The 22,079-nt window shown below is 34.6% G+C and overlaps 1 protein-coding gene and 1 pseudogene across 2 annotated transcripts; one reads left to right on the forward strand and one right to left on the reverse strand.

Moving 5' to 3' along the window:
* The first annotated feature begins 754 nt into the window (after positions 1-754).
* LOC132035979 (4-coumarate--CoA ligase-like 9) lies at positions 755-13,995 on the forward strand (annotated as a pseudogene).
* On the reverse strand, positions 6,041-21,473 carry LOC132035980 (COP9 signalosome complex subunit 3-like). 2 transcript variants are annotated; one of them, XR_009409496.1, is made up of 12 exons: positions 21,166-21,473; positions 18,700-18,815; positions 18,371-18,617; positions 18,099-18,156; positions 17,848-17,937; positions 16,579-16,644; positions 15,967-16,056; positions 15,669-15,827; positions 15,453-15,574; positions 14,495-14,567; positions 14,180-14,355; positions 6,041-6,125 (listed from the first exon to the last, which is right to left on the reverse strand). XR_009409496.1 is itself a non-coding variant. In XM_059426176.1 (11 exons), exons 1-11 carry the CDS (start codon positions 21,456-21,458, stop codon positions 14,287-14,289), a joined length of 1,383 nt encoding a protein of 460 aa, XP_059282159.1. In that variant the 5' UTR covers positions 21,459-21,473; the 3' UTR covers positions 14,045-14,286. The 2 variants fall into 2 exon arrangements, 1 of the variants encoding a protein (XP_059282159.1); XM_059426176.1 differs by lacking the exon at positions 6,041-6,125 and having other exon boundaries at positions 14,045-14,355.
* Positions 21,474-22,079: the final 606 nt, after the last annotated feature.

Genomic DNA, 22,079 nt, shown 5'->3' on the forward strand with positions numbered 1-22,079 from the left:
GTAAACTTTTTTTAAAATCCACGTGACAATTTTTTCATTAAAAATTAAGCTAAATGATTTTTTTCCTTAAAAAATAATCCGTCAGCGAAAAGGGTATATTTGCACCATTTGTGTAACGGTAGGGGTATATGCATCATTTTATAACAGGTAACAAGAAGTATATCTGCACTAAATCACAGAGTTGAGGGGCATATTTGCACTTTTGTCCAATATACTATTAAACCAATATATGATTATTACCTCCCACAAGTAATTGAAAGGCTTAATGCATATGCGGCTCCCTAAACTTGTCCATTTTTATTTTATTTTGACACCTCAACTAAACGTTGTTTTTATTGAACCCCTGAACTTGTCCTCAAGTGTGTCTATCAAATACAATCCGATTTAAATAGTATTCCACCTTTAATGTAAATAACATACTAATATATATTCTAATTTAATTATGCCACCTTTAGCTAACATTAACAGCAATTGAGAGAGGAAAAAAGAATAACTCTTAATTAAAACTGCTGCATTTGTGCAAGGGTAAAAAAAAAAGTAAATCAATACATCCATCACCTAAAGAATATGTTATCACATGTCTAAAATATTACTCCATTTTTATTTTTCTAATTTAATTTTTATTTTTAATAAAAATTAGATTTAGGGGATTTAATAGATCCACTTAAGGATGAGTTCAAGACTTAAATAGCAACAACGTGCCAAAAAAATAAAAAAAAATAAAGCAAGTTTAGGAGCTGCGTATGCATTAAGCGAAAATGAAATAGCGGACACACCGAACTGTAACGACCACAAATTTAGTTGGAATCTCAGACTCAAAGGTATCTCCGCCGTGTAGTAACCGTAGCTGCCACAACACAACTAATGGACAGCTCAAATTCATCGTCATCAATCGACACAAACAGCGGATTCTGTTCAAAAACAAAAACATTCCACAGTCTCCGACAACCTTTCCAACTTCCTCTAGAATCTTCACCTCTTTCAGTTGCTTACTTCGTACTTTCCCTACAACAAAACACGTCCCCATGGCCCGAATCCACTGCCTTTATCGACTCATCCACAGGACACGTGATCACTTTCTCTGATTTCCGACAACGTGTACTTTCCTTAGCCTGTTCGCTTCAAAACAAAATCCGTCTTTCCAAAAATGACGTGGCATTTATCCTCTCTCCTAATTCAACTCACGTTCCAGTTCTCTACTTTTCGCTTCTCTTGCTTGGTGTTGTTATCTCACCTGCTAATCCTTTAAGTACAGAATCTGAGCTTTTAAGGCAAATTAAGTTAACGAAACCTGTAATTGCGTTTGCTACTTCGAGAAACTTCCAGAAGGTTCCGAAATTGAAATATCCAACGGTTCTGATTGATTCGCCGGAGTTCGAATCAATGATGATGATGAATAAGGGAGTGAAATTTGAACACGTGGAAGTGAATCAATCGGATTTAGCGGCGATTATGTATTCGTCGGGGACTACAGGGGAGGTAATGTTAGAAAATTACATTGTTTAAATATACTAGTAATATTTTAAATTTAAATGAAAGGAGGTGTCATTTATTAAAAGGGTGTGTTGGTTATTAGTTCCTCCGGCCTAATTTAAGTGGCTTAGTTTGACTGTACACGAAGTTTAAGTTATAAATTAAAAATGTAGATAATGTACTGAAATGTCCTTGGAATCTTGTGGTTATAAACTTGTCATGTAAGATGCTTGAATTATAAACTTGTCATGTAAGATGCTTGAATTATAAACTTACTAAACGAATAAAAAGACAATTTAAGGGACAGACCAAAAAGGATAAGACAGTTAAATTGGAACAAATGAAGTAATATTTTAAATTTAAAAGTTCAATGAAAGGGTGTGTTGATTATTAAATGTTTTGTCTATAAAAATAAATTCAACGTAACTTTCCAGTAGAATTTCTACAGAAATTCATAGGCTTGTCATATACACTGACACTATTTGTGTACAATTCCATAGCAATCTCGGCATCTCGCAGAGGAGAGGGACAAAATATCGTTTTTAGAAAAGCGTTTTGTACGTGTTTCAAGCCTCTAATACTGTGTTTATTATTCGTATTTTCCAACAGGTAAAGGGAGTGAAGGCCAGTCACCGGAATTTTATAGCAAGTAGTGCGAGTTTTCATGCTCAGAGACCGGTGAGGGATTCGCCAGCAGTGATGTTGTATACAGTGCCATTGTTTCATGTGTTTGGTTTCCACTACGTTTTGAAATCGGTAGCTTTGACGGAGACTGTAGTGGTGATGGAGAGATTTGATTTGAAGAAAATGTTGAAGGCGGTTGAGGATTTTAGGGTGACTCAGTTAGTGGTGGCTCCACCGGTGGTGGTGGCGATGGCTAGAGGAAATGTTACACATAGCTATGATTTGAGTTCATTGGAAGCAGTTGGCAGCGGCGGCGCGCCACTTGGGAAAGATGTAATGCAAGCATTTGCAGACAAGTTTCCCAATGTCATATTATTTCAAGTAAGTAAATTCCTTTTGGGTGACTGGATTAATTTCATGAGGTACCTGCTGCCCCTGTTAGCATAGTTATCGAGTAACTATGTCCACTGAGGATTGGATAGATGGACTTATTGTTTTTGCCTCCGCTTGAGATTTGAACTTGAGACTTTATTGTTCTTAACCTACTTCATTGACCACTAAACCAGACGCTTGAGCTTATATATGTGAAATTCTTAGAGAACTTCAATGTAGGAGTACAAAAGGTGAAGTTCTTAGTGTTGAATTGAAATGACATGAATAGGCAAAAATGAGTGAATGACGGAGGATTCATTAGTGTATCACTGATGATTCATATCACATATGTAGCCTTAACTAGTGGGAGCACTGAGGGGAAGTCGATAACTTTTTTAACAGTTGAGAAATTTCTGAGGCCCAGAGATCCACGGATCAAAACTTGGTGGATAATGAACTCTTTTCTTTATTCTTCTCCACTTAAATACGAGTTCTTTTTATCAGCCCGGACAGTTAGGATTCCGTGAAATGGGTCTAATCCAAATCACGAGCTGCGTCATTAGCACTAGACCAAAGCCCTGAGGTGGACTACTTGATATTTAATTGATTGATGTATACCAGTTTCTGGCTAAGCTAAGGAATAGCCAAGAAACTCTTGAGAGCCAGTGACACACGGTTCAGGAGCTAGTGCCGCATGGTTCTATATTAATGAACTCATCTTTTTACCGTTCTTCGTTTAAACATCAAGTTTTTTTTGTCCGCAGCAGAGCTCAAACTTGTGGTCTGCGTCTAACAGCAAACAACTCTACTTTTGTTTTCAAAGATGAATTATTTAGTATTGAATGAAATGACAATGAAGAGGCACAAATGATACAGAGATTCATATAGTGTAGCACTGATGATTCATATGTAAACCTTAACTAGTGTAGCTTTGAGGGGTAGTTGATATATCGTTGTTAATAGACAAAAAACTCGTGGGAGTCAGTGATGCACGTTTCGAAAATTTGTGGACAATGAACTCGTCCCATACCCTTCTTCTCTTAAACATCAAGTTTTTATGTCCGCAGCATAGCTCGAACCCGTGATGTGCATCTAATCCACACTTCACAATCACTAACTGTGTCCTTAACTGCTATACTGAAGCCCGGGGTGGACTACTCGATACTTAGTTGATTGATGTAGACCAGTTTCTGGCTAAGCTAAGGAATTGATTTTTCTAGCATGTTACTGAACTTGAGTTTTTAATATGAGGGTTATGGACTAACTGAGACAACCGGGGCAGCATTTCGAGCTGCGACTACTGAAGAAATGCTTCATCGGGGTTCAGTGGGAAGGCTACTGGCAAATGCTGAAGCAAAAATTGTAGATCCAGACACCGGGATTGCTCTGCGTCCTGGTGAGCAAGGAGAGCTCTGGATTAAAGGTCCAACCATTATGCAAGGTAACTTCAATTATAAGAACTGAACGCTATTTAGCAGAAACCTCAGCTGCAAGTAATCGGGAAGAGGCCCTTATTTATGAGGTTAGCCTAAAATAGTTTTCCAAATATGCACCTGAGTAGTTTTGGTCCTTCATATTTACTAAAACTCAGCAGTTTTGGTATCTGTTGTATTTAAAATGCAAGGCGATAGTGATCTTTGATAGAATTAGCTCGTGAGAAACACGCGAGCTGTTTAAATAACTGAAGAGATAATAGGGATGGATCTCTCTCTAATTCATTTTCCTTAGTTTGCACCTCAAGAAAAATCCTAGTCAAGCCCGTTGAACCTATTGTGAGCTTCCTTCTACCCTCAATATGATGAATTAGCGAATGAATAAACATTAACGTCTCCTTCGAACCTTAATAGCCCGGTTTCTGTTGAAACGCTGAAGTTAAGTTTAAAGGTACAAATTGGGAAAAATAGATCGGGATTAGTTCGTTCCGTCTGAGATAATGTCGTATGTTTGAGATATAACAGAGAACAAAAGTGCCCAACTTTAATATACATATAGGACTAAAGCTGCTCAGTTGCATATTTAAACGACTATTTTACATGTAACACCAAACATGACAGACTCATTTTGTCATTTTTTCTTTAGTTTTCTGCTAAATAATCAAATAATGTTGGGATATCTTGTGTAGGTTACGTGTGTGATTCAAAGGCAACCTCTGAAACTCTAGTGTCGGGTGGGTGGTTGAGGACTGGTGATCTTTGTTATATTGATCACCATGGTTACCTTTTTGTTGTAGACAGGCTGAAGGAGCTAATTAAATATAAAGGATACCAGGTTCCATTTCTAGCTTCATTTTGTAATCTTTATGTTCTTATGCATCTTATATTGGAAAATCCCTACTTATTCATTCTTGATTTTCAGGTTGCTCCTGTTGAACTAGAACAACTTCTTCAGTCTCACCCAGAAATAGTAGATGCTGCTGTCATACCGTAAGATTTTGCGTTTCTATTCTCTTGTATACCTTCAGAATTATGGTTTAGAATCTAATATTTGTTTAAGTTTTGCTGTTTTTATATGTATATCTATGCCTCGTGTAAAAAGTACTGGGTTCAGTTGAATCCGTAGTTCTAAGGCGACATCCACTACATCTTATAGACAAACTAGAGTTACGACATAAAAATGGTCTACTATTTGAAAAGATGATGCTTTGAATATATACTGCTAGAAATGAATGTTGATGAATCTTATAAACAAATTTGACAGATATCCTGATGAAGAAGCTGGTCAATTGCCCATGGCGTTTGTTGTAAGACGTCCCCAAAGCGCTCTTGACAAAGAACAAGTAATTGATTTTATTTCAAAACAGGTTCTTCCTTTGACTATTTGCTTCAAGCTATTACTCTTGCCCCCGTTTCCCGTTCTCCGTCATAAAAATATCTACTCCTCTGTTTCAATTTAAGTGTTTTAGTTTAACATGGCATTGAGTTGTTTGAATCTCATGATCCTAAACAAGCCATTTAGAATGTCGGAATTACCTTAAACAAGACACGTTCTTTTTTAAACAGACTAAAAAGGAATGTAAGATACTCATATTGAAACAGAGAGAACTAACATTTTAGCTTTGAAATCTCATGTATGAAAGACGCATGGGATAAAAGTAGAGTGTCTTAGATTGTTAAACTAATTAAGAAATTTTTGGGTGTGCTTGTCCACAGCTTGCTATATCTACTGAGTGACATAAATTGTCCATAAATTTTGTTGCAGGTTGCTCCATATAAGAAGATAAGGCGTGTGGCATTTGTTAGCTCAATACCCAAAACCCCATCCGGGAAGATATTAAGAAAAGAATTAAAAAGGAATCATTTACCAGGATCCAAGTTGTAATCCAAGGTCCTTTCAAATGTTTTTGCTTGTACATTAGTTCAATGCTGCAGTGCTGGATTCTCCAATTCAAAGATGAATTGTTTCATATGATTTATGAGCAGCATGTTGGCAAAAGAACATTAAATAGTAATCGATGGTTCTACTTTCATGCAAGAAAAGGTTTTAATGTAGCAACTACGGAGTTCGCTGCATTTGTGCAAGGGTAGTAAATATCCACCTTCAGCTAAATCAATTCCTTATGGCTTATATACCAATGTAAAATACCATGATCATTTATGCCTTAACCCAACATTAGAAGACTGAAAACTGTCTTTTTTTTCAAGAAAAACATAGAACAACTCAGAATTCTGCCTTTAAGGCAGATTTATTTATGTCTTAAGGCCTAATTTTGCTATGAAATTGCCTTGCGAATTTTTTTTTTTTTTTTACTGAACCGGGGTTTGAACAGGAACTTCGGGGGATCAAAAATTAAAGGCTAAAATTTCAAAAATTAAAGACCCCTGAATAAAACAATTTGACGGGCAAAAATTAAAGACCACCATTTCAAAATAAAGGCAATCGTAAGCAAATACCATTTTAAAATTCTAACTATTTTGAATTGCTAACTATTAAAAAAAAAAAAAAAAAGTTGATTTACACTTTTTTTTTTTTTTTCAACTTATTTTTTTTTTCCTTTTTTTCAAAATAAGTGATGTTTTTAGCTTATTTTGACATACTTTCATTGCCAAAGCGGCTCAAAAAAAGAAAACTACTCATTTTAAAAAGTAAGGTATTTTTTCAGTAACTTATATTTAATAAATATCTTGAAAAAAATGTAGATTTTTAATAGTTTTTTGGTTATATAAAACTTCATTTATTTAAATAAGTGTAAAATTCGAAGATCATCATTAATGTCTTCTTGATCATGTGAAACACCACTTATTTTTTAACAAAAAGAAAAGGTAAAAACACCACTTATTTTAAAATGGAGGGAATATAATTGATTAGATATTAAAATGACTAAAATTGAAATTTAGCAAAAATGAGGAACCACAAATATACTATTACACCAATATATGATTTTACCGCCCACAAACATGCAATTGAAATATTGGACACGAAACTGTAACGACCACTGATTTAGTTGGAATTTCTGCCGTGTAATCGCCGAAGCTACCCACAACACAACTACTACTTTCCTCACATGGACACCTCAAATTCATCATCCTTAATCGATCCAAACAGCGGATTCTGTTCAAAAACAAAAACATTCCACAGTCTCCGACAACCTCTCCAACTTCCTCCAGAATCTTCACCTCTTTCAGTTGCTTACTTCGCGCTTTCCCTCCAACAAAACACGTCCCCATGGCCCGAATCCACTGCCTTTATCGACTCATCCACAGGCCACGTCATCACTTTCTCTAATTTCCGACAACGTGTACTCTCCTTAGCATGTTCCCTTCAAAACAAACTCTGTCTTTCCAAAAATGACGTGGCATTTATCCTCTCTCCGAATTCAACTCACGTTCCAGTTCTCTACTTTTCGCTTCTCTTGCTTGGTGTTGTTATCTCACCTGCTAATCCTTTAGGTACAGAATCTGAGCTTTTGAGGCAAATTAAGTTAACGAAACCTGTAATTGCGTTTGCTACTTCGAGAAACTTCCAGAAGGTTCCGAAATTGAAGTATCCAACGGTTCTGATTGATTCACCGGAGTTCGAATCAATGATGATGATGAATAAGGGAGTGGAATTTGAATATGTGGAAGTGAATCAATCGGATTTAGCGGCGATTATGTATTCATCGGGGACTACAGGGGTTAGAAAATTGCATTGAAATGTTAGCGGCAATTAATTACCACTTTGTGTTGCAATTTTGCACTATATTTTAGAATAATACTAGTCAGTATTTTAAATTTAAATGAAAGGAGGTGTCTTTTATTAAAAGGACGTGTTATTGAATTTATTATTACTCCTAAGTAGTTTCTTAACCACTTCATAAGTGATTCATATTCATTATGATATAATAATTATTTTTTGTTTGGTTGATTTAGATGTTATTCACCCCCCACAAAAGGTGAACACGTAGTTTCTAGTGAATTTTGTCTCATCTGAATCAAAGATCCAGTTATCATCATTGTATCTCTCTAATACAACAGAAAATCCATTTGACACCATAGTTCATGGTACCTTTCAAATAATTTTTTTTTTTCAAAATTAGGATCTCATCATCAACTGCTTCTTTCCAAACTTTATTTTCAAAAACATTCTGATTAACAAGATCAAATAAAATATTATCTCTTTTTGAAAAGTTCTCTCGACATAATAATTCTAGTAAGACACCATGACCCCCACATTTTCAAAATTTTTAAGATAGAGGAATAATATTTTTAATAACTCATAATAAGTATTATCAATTTCTCATAAGACTCATCTTATAAATAACAAGCTAATAATATAGCTTCACTCAAAATATTAAATTCAACTAATAACCACATTATGTCATCATCAACTAATATTTAAGAAAGTATATTTTTATAAAAAATAAAATGAATACATCTTACTAAGTGATCTCTTAAAAAAATAGAATATGTACACTTGATATGGCACACAAAGTGAAAGAAAATAAATACATATACTAGCATTTATAACATTATTAAATATTGCAAGCGCACACAAATACATCATGATTGCAAACTCATTGCTCATCAGATTATTATTTTAATCATACTCAAAATAAAAAAAGTTCAATGAAAGGGTGTGAGATTCAAGAAGAATTAAATGTTTTGTCTTAGGTGTAAAACATAAATTCAACGTGAGAAATGATCACAACAATTATATCATCCGCTTTATTAAATTTATTCTTACTTAGCAAGATTTCATTTCTCCTAATCGTCTTCTATATTTGTTTGTCATTGGACATAATTAAGATTATGCTAATTTCTCAGGGCCGTAAATTTAAATAACTAAAAAATCCAATTTCTTTTGTACTTCAAGAAGAACAGCTATAGCTGAACCATCCACATTTTACAAACAAAAATAATTCTTTTAGTAGTTAACGGAAATTGCTTAAATACATGCACATCACGTGGTATAAGCAAAAAATATCATTTTTGAGAATCAGTTAAAAGCCAAATTAACATACTGATAAGTCTGATTTAGAACCACTCAATTGATCATGCTATGATGCTTTATCAACCGAAGCAAATTACAATTTTGATAGGTTAGAAAATTCTACCACTACTGTTTATTATTTGCCTCTCCATAATGTTATGAGAAAATATTCCAGATGCAAAAGTAGCTCTTAGAAGACAGAGGAATTAAAGTGTAATTAATATCTTTCGGGCAGAATGCACATACACATTAACAATCTACAAATCCACACCAGCAAATAATATACAATCATAAATATTTCTATAATACAAAGGAGATTATATGTATCATCTTGAGGTCAAAGTTCATTTACCTATTATACAGTGCGTTTAACATTCAAATATTAGTAGAAGCATACCTAAAACGATTTTCCGTAAGAATAAAGGTGAAATATCCTTAAGATTGTTGGAAAGGAAAGATGATGTTGTATACAGTGCCATTGATTTTATGTGTTTGGTTTCAATTTCTTTTAATACTACGTGTTGAAGAAAATCCAACACACTATAATCTATAAGGAAAAATATGTTTTTGTATATTTCACAGAAAACCCAACAATACAAAATGAGAAGAAGTATTTTTTCTATGTTTTTCACTGTATATAGCTAACTTAGTGAGCTTCTAATTTTCTGCAGTACAAAGATTCAAGAATAATAAAGAGCATAAAAGATCATAAAAGCAATTGGTCAAATGACCAGATTTAATTTATAAACCGTTTTGCAACGCACAATTTTTCATTTTGAGAATATGCCATTAAGGCTAATAAAATATAATCAAGTCTTTTGTATTAAAAGTCAATAAAAACGGTAGAAATAGTCCATTTATTTTTGAGGAAAATAATATTTTTTAGGGTGACTCAAAGTTGATAATATATAATGTGGATATAATATTGGCTCCACGTGGCATAATATTTTATATTGGGCTGTATATTTTTAATATTGTGTCTCTTATTAAAAAGGTGTGTTTGGTTATTAAATGTTTTGTCTGTAAAAATAGATTAAACGTTACTTTGTAGAGTAATTTTTTTCTTTCTATGATTTCTTCTCATTTGGAAGCAGTTGGCATAAATTTATAGCGCTTATCATATCCACTAAAACTATTTGGGTACAATCCATAACAATCTGAGAGGGGAGGAGCCACGTGTTTGCCTCCAATCATGTGTTTATTATTCATATTTTCCAACAGGTAAAGGGAGTGAAGGCGAATCACCGGAATTTTGTAGCGAGTATTGCGAATTATCATGCTCAGAGAAGGGAGAGGAAGTCGCCTGCGGTGATGTTGTACACGGTGCCGTTATTTCATGTGTTTGGTTTCCACTACGTTTTGAAATCAGTAGCTTTGACGGAAACAGTAGTGGTGATGGAGAGGTTTGACTTGAAGAAAATGTTGAAGGCGGTTGAGGATTTTAGGGTGACTCAGTTAGTGGTGGCTCCACCGGTGGTGGTGGCGATGGCTAAAGGAAGTGTTACACATGGCTATGATTTGAGTTCATTGGAAGCAGTTAGCGGCGGTCTTGGGAAAGATGTGCAACATTTGCAGATGTCCCAATGTCATATTATTGCAAGTACGTAAATTCAGGATTAATTTTGGATAGGTGGACACTGAGGATTGGGTAGATGGACCTATTGTTTTTGCCTCCGCTTGAGATTTGAACTTGAGACTTTATTGTTCTTAACCTACTTCATTGACTACTAAACCACAGGCTTGAGCTTATATATGTGAAATTCTTAGAGAACTTCAATGTAGGAGTACAAAAGATGAAGTTCTTAGTGTTGAATTGAAATGACATGAATAGGCAAAAATGAGTGAATGACAGAGGATTCATTAATGTATCACTGATGATTCATATCACATATGTAGCCTTAACCAGTGGGAGCACTGAGGGGAAGTCGATAACTTTTTTAACAGTTGAGAAATTTTCTGAGACCCAGAGATCCATGGCTCAAAACTTGGTGGATAATGAACTCTTATCTTTATTCTTCTCCACTTAAATACGAGTTCTTTTTATCAGCCTGGACAGTTAGGATTCCGTGAAATGGGTCTAATCCAAATCACGAGCTGCGTCATTAGCACTAGACCAAAGGACTACTTGATATTTAATTGATTGATGTAGACGTTTGGATTGGCTTAATATTTAACTTTTTTTGATTGAGTGTCTTAAAATAACCTCAAAAAAATTTCTGGCTAAAAGCTAAGCCAAAAAAAAAAAAAAAAATTGGGCTACCCCAACTTGTTTTTTTTAGCTTATAAGCTGTTTGCGGCTTAAATTCCTGAGAGCTGGCTAAGCTAAGGAATAGCAAGAAATGAGACAGTGACACACGGTTCAGGAGCTAGTGCCGCATGATTCTATATTATATGAACTCATCCTTTTACCCTTCTTCGTTTAAACATCAAGTTTTTTTTGTCCGCAGCAGAGCTTAGAACTTGTGGTCTGCGTCTAATAGCAAACAACTCTGCTTTGTTTTCAAAGATGAATTATTTAGTATTGAATGAAATGACAATGAAGAGGCACAAATGATACAGAGATTCATATAGTGTAGCACTGATGATTCATATGTAAACCTTAACTAGTGTAGCTTTGAGGGGTAGTTGATATATCGTTGTTAATAGACAAAAAACTCGTGGGAGTCAGTGATGCACGTTTCAAAAATTTGTGGACAATGAACTTGTCCCATATCCTTCTTCTCTTAAACATCAAGTTTTTATGTCCGCAGCATAGCTCGAACCTGTGATGTGCATCTAATCCACACTTCATGATCACTAACTGTGTCCTTAACTGCTATACTGAAGCCCGGGGCGGACTACTCGATACTTAGTTGATTGATGTAGGCCAGTTTCTGGCTAAGCTAAGGAATTGATTTTTCTAGCATGTAACTGAACTTGAGTTTTTAATTTGAGGGTTATGGACTAACGGAGACAACCGGGACAGCATTTCGAGCTGCGACTACTGAAGAAATGCTTCATCGGGGTTCTGTGGGAAGGCTACTGGCAAATGCTGAAGCCAAAATTGTAGATCCAGACACTGGGATTGCTCTGTGTCCTGGTGAGCAAGGAGAGCTCTGGCTTAAAGGTCCAACCATTATGCAAGGTAACTTCAATTATAAGGACTGAACGCTATTTAGCAGAAACCTCAGCTGCAATTAATCGGGAAGAGGCCCTTATTTATGAGGTTAGCCTAAAATAGTTTTCCAAATATGCACCTGAGTAGTTTTGGTCCTTCATATTTACTAAAACTCAGCAGTTTTGGTCTCTGTTGTATTTAAAATGCAAGGTGATAGTAATCTTTGATAGAATTAGCTCGTGAGAAACACGCGAGCTGTTTAAATAACTGAAGAGATAATAGGGATGGATCTCTCTCTAATTCATTTTCCTTAGTTTGCACCTCTAGAAAAAAACCTATTAAAGCCCGTTGAACCTACCATGAGCTTCCTTTTACCCTCAATATGATGAATTAGCGAGTGAATAAACATTAACATCTCCTTCGAACCTCAATAGCCCGGTTTCTGTTGAAACGCTGAAGTTTAAAGGTACAAATCGGGAAAAATAGATCGGGATTAGTTCGGTCCGTCTGAGATAATGTCGTATGTTTGAGATATAACAGAGACCAAAAGTGCCCAACGTTAGTATATATATGGGACTAAAGCTGCTCAGTTGCATATTTAAACGACTATTTTACATGTAATACCAAACATAACAGACTTATTTTGTCATTTTTTCTTTAGTTTTCTACTAAATAATCAACTAATGTTGTGACATCTTGTGTAGGTTACGTGGGTGATTCAAAGGCAACCTCTGAAACTCTGGTGTCGGGTGGGTGGTTGAGGACTGGTGATCTTTGTTATATTGATCACCATGGTTACCTTTTTGTTGTAGACAGGCTGAAGGAGCTAATCAAATATAAAGGATACCAGGTTCTATCTCTATCTTCATTTGCAACCTTTAAGTTTTTAGGCATCTTATACTTGAGAAAAACCCTACTTATTCATTCTTGATTTTCAGGTTGCTCCTGCTGAACTAGAACAACTTCTTCAGTCTCACCCAGAAATAGTAGATGCTGCTGTCATACCGTAAGATTTTGCGATTCTGTTCTCTTGTATACCTTCAGAATTATGGTTCAGAATCTAATATTTGTTTTAGTTTTGCTGTTTTCACATGTATATCTATGTCTTGTGTAAAAAGTACTGGGTTCAATTGAATCCGTAGTTCTAAGGCTATATCCACTACATCTTATAGACAAACTAGAGTTAAGACATAAAAATGGTCAACTATTTGAAAAGATGATACTTTGAATGTTGTTTACTGCTAGAAATGAATGTTGATGAATCTTATAAACAAATTTGACAGATATCCTGATGAAGAAGCTGGTCAATTGCCCATGGCGTTTGTTGTAAGACGTCCCCAAAGCGCTCTTGACAAAGAACAAGTAATTGATTTTATTTCAAAACAGGTGCTTCCTTTGACTATTTGCTTCAAGCTATTACTCTTGCCCCTTTTTCTCGTTCTCCGTCATAAAAATATCTACTCCCAACAGTCTAATTTATGTGTTTAGTTTGATTAGACTCGAGTTTTTTAATCTTGGGATAAAGGCACATGGTTTTCAATCCTTGAACCAGTTAAGAAATTATTGGTTTAGTTTGATTAGACACGGAGTTTTTTGATCTTGGGATAAAGGCACATGGTTTTCAATCCTTTAACCAGTTAAGAAATTATTGGCGTGCTTGTCCACAGCTCGATATATCTACTGGGTGACAGATTGTCCATAAATTTTGTTGCAGGTTGCTCCATATAAGAAGATTAGGCGTGTGGCATTTGTTAGCTCAATACCCAAAAACCCATCCGGGAAGATATTGAGAAAAGAATTAAAAAGGATTCATTTACCAGGATCTAAGTTGTAAAAGGATTCATTTACCAGGACCTAAGTTGTAATCAAGGTCCTTTCGAATGATTTTGCTTGTACATTAGTTCAATGCTGCAGTGCAGGATTCTCCAATTCAAAGATGAATTGTTTCATATGATTTATGAGCAGCGTGTTGGCAAAAGAACATTAAACAGTAATCAATGGTTCTACTTTCATGCACGAAACGGTTTTAATGTAGCAACCAGGGAGCTCACTGCATTTGCACAAGGAAAATACATATCAACCTTCAGCTAAATCAATTCCTTATGTACCAGTGTAAAATATCATGATCATTTATGCCTTAACCCAACATTAGAAGACTGAAAACTGTCTTCTTCTTTTTTTTTTTCTAGAAAAATATAGAGCAACTAAGTCTATCGAACCCGTTTGTGGACAAAATGGAACAAAATTTGCTTTCAATGAACAGATCTAGCATCTTTAGTCATATTTACTCAAAAAGCTCAAGTATGCTTGTCTCAAATGTTGAATCTTTGAGGAACACTATCAAAATCATCAAAATCAAATCTTTGTTTCTCTCTACCAACCTGCACGAGAAAATAAACTGCATGTTAGCACTCAGAGCATAATAGATGTCACATTTCTTTCCTTTGGGGCAGGCGATGAGAGGGTTTAGAACTAAGCAATTACTGGCAGTCTTGGAGAAAATATCTACAAGTTCTTTACCTTCGCTAGATACATAGGATCACAAGACATAAGCTCATCCATTGAAGTCAGCTTTTTGGACACCGCCATTATTCTGCAATGTAAAGAAAATAAAGACTATTGCAGCATCTACATATACTTAAATTTAAAAAAAAAAAAAAAAAAAAAAAAAAAAAGACATAATCAGCAAACACTTCATTTGTTTGTAGGGAAAAGAAAAACTCATTCTAAAGCTACTGAAAATTCTGTACAATCACTCTACTACTGATGCAAGTGAGGGGATCGGTACTTTCCAACATCACCGACCTCCTACCCACTATTTCTCCTATTCCCTATGTGGGTAGGATTGGTGTGAAACCTATGGTTGAGTGAAACAAGTTATAAAAGGACAACGAAAGCAAAATTGAAATCATGTACTTATAAATAATGTGGGTAGGGTAAGGCAAACCACAACAGGTGCTAAATTCAAGCATCACCTTCTCTTTCCTGCCATGCAGGTGGGATTAAGGCAAATACCTATGGGTCGAATAGAACTCCAAACATATTTGAAATTCGTGCATCATTAGTAGTGGGGAATTTACTTTTTCTCAAAATCCATTAGGACTTTAGATGTAGATAGGAGGTTTAAGTCCAAAGAGTTGCTAAAGACGCCGGATTGGAAAGCGAAAGAATGACTAGCTAAAAGCAAAACCATAGGCATGCTTGACATAGCACTAACGAATGAATATTATGAAAATCAGGATTCCAAGAAAATTAAGTTTTTAAGAGACAAAAAAGATGTTTTTTTAATAAGTAGACAAAAGAAGTTTGCCTGAAATAAAATGGCATTGCATAGAATGTGAAGTATGTATCAGTCCCGCAATTTTTTTGATAAGAAAAAGGGCACAAGAGCGGTTATTAAGAAAAGTTCACCTAACAAGTCCCTTCACTGCAATATATTATTTGGAACAAATCCAATCACAAATAATGAAAGTCTGACCTCTTAATTGATGAATCAATGCGTTCAATCATTTCACATGTTTTATACTGCTCAGGATCCTCCAGGAATCTAACCATACCATCCTTCTGATTTATAGCTGCATATATCTCACCATCTTCGATCTATAATCAAATGAGAAGCATCGTGTTTTCAAGATGCAATAATGAAGCACAATCCAGGTGCAATAGTAAAAGAGGAAGGGGAACCTCTACCTACCATTTGAAGCACATGCATTTCTGCCTCTTTAGAGTTACTCAGTTGGACGGTGTTAGCAATATCTTGAAGGGAGAGAGTAAGGTATGTTTGAGTTAGCCGTTGAATATTGCGTTTATACATAGAAGAAACCACTTGCTTCACTAATCCAAAATTATTGTCCTGCAAAGAAAGAAATGGTGATTGAACTTGAGACCCTTTAGTGGTGATAGACTCGAATGCAGAGTCTGTGAACCTGCAACCGTGCTCTCATATTAATCCTTGGAAGACAGCACTGTACCACTTTTGACAGAAAACTTACACTTTCAAACTTCTCCGTGTTTGCTTGAACAAATGTTTCGAACTCAGAGATTTTTCCATTGCCATAACTATTTGCCAACTCCAGGTAAGGCTGCTAAGAGGGGATAAATAAATAAATTAGTGTTTGCGCCTGATGAAACCTATGTTGCTTGGACTCTTCAAAAATATCAAGGGGTGCGTGTCGGATTCTCCAAAAGTACTGTATTTTTGGAGAATCCGACACGGGTGCGGCATCGAAAGTGAAGAGTCCGTACAACTTAGGATGAAACCTTACCCCAAGAAGGCAGAAAACGAAAACTTTTGGCAGACGAATGTCTGCAGTTTTATGTAACTAGTACTGATCTAGATTAATGTCTAAATTATATGGTTTGACATGCATCAAGTAGCCCCCTTATAATAAGTAATTTATTGCAGGAATCCGTTCAACATTTCTAGCATAAATTATTATAATGCCAATTCTTTGTGCGCAGCTGATCTTGCATTATCTCAGAAATCATCAAAAAAAGAAAGAATAAGTTAACAGTTCTTATATTTGGCTCCAGAAAGTCAAGAATAAGTTAACAGGTCTTATATTTGGCTGCAGAAAGTGACTGTTTGCGCAGTAAAACATTACCAGAGAGAAGTTCTTCAAGTTCCTTTGGGCCACGGAAGAAGTGTACTTGGGAAAACTGGTGGAGAACTGCCATTAGAAGTTAAGCACAATTCAATCAGGATAACTAAAACCAGGCATGATGATATGATGGAAAGAGCCTATGAATTATTTTTGCGTGAGGGGCAGAGGTCACAACATTTAAAGTTGAAGTTAGCAAGCAAAATTATCTTAACAAGGAAAATATGGTTAGATAAAATGCAAAGAGAAACTTGTCAGCTTGAGTGATTTGATACACGTATTGATATCAAAATTTCAGCAAGTTTTCCTCAGCAGAAGAACAATATCACAAAGTTGACTTGCTGATGCAAGGAAGAAAGAAAGTCTATTAGAGAATCAATGTCGTTAACATTCTTTAGTCTACACCAGAACACCAGATAATACAAACATTGCTATTTCAGGCTATCTGTGGGAGTTGTATTGCCTTAAAGCACTGTATTAGGGATATGTTACATGCCACCTTCCTTTGGGTACTATGTGATGAGAGAAACCAATGGTGCCTCAAGGCAAAGCAGATTCACAGCCTAAACTACAAATGTTTGTATCAGCAAGCGTTTTGGTGTACTGAATACTGTTTACAACATTTGTTCTTTGATAGACTTTATTCTTCACATCAAGAACTCAACTATGTAACTACCAATTTATTTTCTGCGCTTTGTGCAATTTGATACCAATAAATCTTATTAAGCTTATCAAACGAAAAAAAATAATACAAAAGATCCTTTAATCTAATGATGAAGGGATATTTGCTTCATATTTTTTTTGACAAGTTAAAGTAGTTTTATAAATAAACTAGCACAAAGGATCTTTCGGGTTCTTTCAAATATTAAAGCTCAATTATTTTTCTAGAGTGACTGTTCTTGGTGCAAAATCATATAAACAAGAATAAATAGGAATTACATGCCCAATTCAATTACCACACAGTTTCTATATCATGGCTTATATGGTCCCTAGAACATATCAAACAAAATAAACCGACCTTGAGCTCTCAACAAAAATTGACTCTGTGTGTGGTTCACAACTAGAAAAGATTCAAGGATAATATCTCATCCAGAAAATAAGCAATGTATTTGCATATATACAATTATACATCCACACACTGATTGAAAAGAGATCAAATAAACCTTGCATGCTGCCTTCCAAGAGGTATGTTACTGTTACATATCAGCCATGTGCACAGCAATAAACAACTTTCACCAGTAAACGTAAGTTGAAGACGGTGAGAAAATAAACCTGTCCAAGATGAATGAGTGAAACCAGAATGTACTTCTTGTATGCTTCAACTGCTATAGCATTTAAAGTAGACATAGGTGCCGTCACAACCTTCAAGAAATAGAAGCTAAATCAGACACTGAGAGCAGTAGATTACATAAAGCCAATTAGCAATTGGGAATATCAATCCGACAGTAACAGATATACAGCAACAAAAGGTAGGATAGAAGGTTTAGTCATAAAGCATCGGAATTATAAACATTAAAACATACATTGTGCAGAAGTTCCAATGCTTTGCCAAATTGCTTTTGTCCAATGCAAATCATCCCCCTGTGAAGTACCAAATATTATGATGCATAAGTATAATATGTGGTCGACGTACAACACAAAAGATTGTACATTAGGAAGCATTTAACTTGAGGATACTAAATTACTCCTTGTGATTTATAAGTTTGGTGCATTGCAGCATGCCACATGGATCAAAGAGGAGTTGGTGAACACAATAAGAGGTGAGAAGCGGGGAAGAGATGCAGAGGAAACTTACCCGTAGTAACAATAAAGAAAGAAGTCCCTCGGCTGATCAACCTCAGATATGTCATCCTCAAGGATAGACATACCAGTTTTATAGCACTTTGCTAATACACAAAGAAGAAGAAAATCGGAATGCAAAGCTGTCAATTGCTCAGAGGAGAGTTGTAGTTTGCGAACGGCTGTCAGCATCGGAGCCACACCACGAATTGGTGCTTCCAGCAACATAACTAGATCCTTAAACCTTCTACAAACGAATATGACTGCAACCACAAATTGACATGTCATAATATAACTTGGACAAGACCTGAATATTCAAAAAACTTCTCTGAAGTTAAGGCTAACATTTTTCAGGTGCCAATTGTATTTGCTCCACAGAACATGAACTGATAAATCTTGCAATGGAAACGAGTAGTCCATTAGCTTCCTCCTTTGAAACTGGGGCAGACAAGATTGCCTTCCTGTTAGTTAGCGCAGGAAGCGAGTTTTTAGTACATCCAGAAGTTTGACACAACTAATTCTATAAAAGTCAACAGCAAATAAGCATTTGCAGTAATCTATATACAGAGAGAGATTCTATATACAGAGAGAGATTCAAACAAGACACACGAATCATTAAACAATTCTTTCCTTTTTTCCTTTTTCCCAATTAACAATATGATGGACTAGGTAACTTTCAACCTAATAAAGCATCCATCTTAGTCGTCATAATTGCTACTTATTCTCCTCATGGTCAATCATAAATATCGAGGCACCAGAAGACTGCACAATGTAGCAAAAGAGAGCATAATATACACATTGTCTAATAACTAGTGACAAAATCGCATGCAGGGAAATTCTATGGACCCGTTTGGCCAAAAAATTATTCACTTTTTCCCGGAATAATTTGTCACTTTATGGCCAAACGCCTACTATATCAACCATGACACTCCACCTTACATGCATACTTTCTCTCGACGATTACAGATATGGAAGAGTGCTGAATATGGAAATCACTGCACTTTGTTAGTGCATGGATGATTCCTTGTATTAAAAATCCCTTTTTGTTTTTGTAAAATTTCAGCCTTGAGATGGGGGATTTTCCACAATCCGCATTACACCCTAGCTTGTATACACTAACTTTATCAAAAAATACTAAATTTCTCATAAAGATAGTAACTTTATCATGAAAATACTAACTTTCTCATTATTGCAGATTTGTTTTTTAATTCCCTCACCTCAGATGAATATCATAAACCCTAAATTGGATCGATAAGAATATAATTAATAACATATAACAATGATAGGGGAGTTTCCGCAATCCGCATTACACCCTACCTTTGTATATTTATATCCACATAAAACAATTCTTACTTTTTCATTATTACAGCATTTATTAAAGTTATCTTACCTCACATGAATGCTATAAACCCTAAATTGGATCGATAAGCAGATAATTAAGAATAAATAACAATGATACATGGACGCAGGCAATTTTGAGTTCCGCACTCTAGCTTGTATATTTATATCCAAAAATACACTAAATTTATCATTAGAATACTAACTTTCTCATTATTACAGCAATTTGTTTTAATTATCTTACCTCATATGAATATCATAAACCCTAAATTAGATTGATAAACGGATAATAAAGAATAAATGACAATGATACATGGACACTAGCAACAGTTACAAGGTAACTCTATCCGCCAAGACGGACACTTGTAAATTTATACCCGAAATATACTAAATTTATCATTAGAATACTAACTTTCTCATTATTAAGCTTCTTTTTTTATTTCTCTCAGCTCATATGTATATGATAAACCCTAAATTGGATCAATAAGCAGATAAAATTAAGAATAAATAACAACATACATGGACACAAGCAATTTTGAGAGGTAAAAGAAGTCACAAGATATAGCTTATATATTTATATCCAAAAATATGCTAACTTTCTCATTATTGCAGCAATTTTTTCCAATTCTATCACCTCACATGAATATCATAAACCCTAAATGGGATCAATAAGCATATACTAATTAAGAATAAATAGCAATAATACATCGACGCAAGCAATTTTGAGAGGTAAACCAACTCAAAAATATATAGAGGTATCCAAATGAGTGTATAAAAGGATCGAGTTATCATAGAAATACAAACTTTATCATTATTACAGCAATTTTCTTTAATTATCTGACCTTATATGAATATCATAAACCATAAATTGGATCGATAAACAGATGAAATACATAATAAATAACATTGACACAGGCAATTTTGATTAAAAGAGAATTCCGCAATCGACATTACACCCTAGCTTTTATCTTTATATCCAAAATTACTAACTTCGTCATTATTTCATTAATTATTTTTATTCCCTTACCTCACATGAATAACATAAACCCTAAATTGGATCAATAAACAGATAATAATTAAGAACAAATAACAATAATACATGGACAAGGTCAATTTAAAGAGGAAAAGGAACTCACAATATATCATTAGAATACTTTCTCTCTCATTATTACAGCAATTTGTTTTAATTCTCTTACCTCATATGAATATCCTAAAACCCTAAATTAGATCGATAAACGGATAATAAAGAATAACTGACAATGATACATGGACACCAGCAACAGGTACAAGGTAACTCTGTCCACCAAGGCACTTGTGTATGTGTGTATATATGTATCCTAAGTATACTAAATTTATCAATATTACAGCAATATTTTTAATTCTCTCACCTCACATGAATAACATAAACCCTAAATTGGATCAATAAACAGATACTAGTAATAATAATACATGGAGAAGGTCAAAGGAACTGACAATATATAGAGATAGCCAAGTGAATGTATAGAAGGATGGAGTTGAGGGAGTGAAGAAACCAAAGGAGGAGATTGGGAGTGAAGTAATTCTTCAGATTGTTTAAGAAGGTTGTGAAGATGATTAACGTCTGATATATTACTAGATAGCCCTTGGATTTGGGCTACAATTGATTCAATGGAATCCATGTTTAGATTCATCTCTAAGCAGATTTGTAACTCATCAAAGTACAGTGCATCAATGGGGATTCCACAAAGTTTGTACAAGACCAAGGCTTTATAAGTTTTCTTTTTCATTCTTTTTTTGAAAAAAAAAGAAGGTCTAAATAACACCTTTTTATTTTTATTATTTTTATAGTTGTGCTAATTTAAAAAAATGTGTAGAGATTATTATTAGAGGAATGAATATTGTGGCACCAATTCAATTTAAAATTTCGATTGGAGGATTTTGTTTGAAGTAATTTGTACTAAAAGAGAATTGATCGTGTGTGATATACTGATGGTTTAAAATTACGTCTTTGTTATTTAGCTCAAATTCAATGTCTTTTTGGATTTGAGTGTGTTATCAGGCACCAAATTAGTTTCTGCACTTATAATTTTTTGCATATAAGATGTATTTAAAGTTAACTACATGTAATTTTGTATAGGAAATACGAGTTAGAGATTAAAAACAAAAATAAGGCTTCCATTATAGCTAGTTATATTACTAAAATATTTTGTGTACATTCACTCTTTTTAAAAAAATAAAAAAAATAAAAAGGCAAATCGTGAAAATTTTCCTTTAATTTTTTTTTATTTGGATCGTATTATAGATTGATTATAAAAATATATCATATGATAATTGTACAAGTTTTTTTTTTTTTTTTTCAAGAATCCAAGATCATATTGTATTACTTACATAATTAGGTCCTTACGAGC

The sequence above is a fragment of the Lycium ferocissimum genome, chromosome 11 (assembly GCF_029784015.1).
Source record: "Lycium ferocissimum isolate CSIRO_LF1 chromosome 11, AGI_CSIRO_Lferr_CH_V1, whole genome shotgun sequence".
Lineage (NCBI taxonomy): Eukaryota > Viridiplantae > Streptophyta > Magnoliopsida > Solanales > Solanaceae > Lycium > Lycium ferocissimum.

Bases quoted from the DNA above. Each gene is read 5' to 3' on its own strand.
- LOC132035980 (XM_059426176.1), bottom strand. From the start codon at position 21,458: ATGAAAAAGAAAACTTATAAAGCCTTGGTCTTGTACAAACTTTGTGGA. The intron at 16,645-17,847 runs GTTTATTTTCTC...TTCTAATGGCAG, and splicing joins CACTCATTCATCTTGGACAG to TTCTCCACCAGTTTTCCCAA. The intron at 14,356-14,494 runs GTAAAGAACTTG...TTTCTCGTGCAG, and splicing joins ATCCTATGTATCTAGCGAAG to GTTGGTAGAGAGAAACAAAG.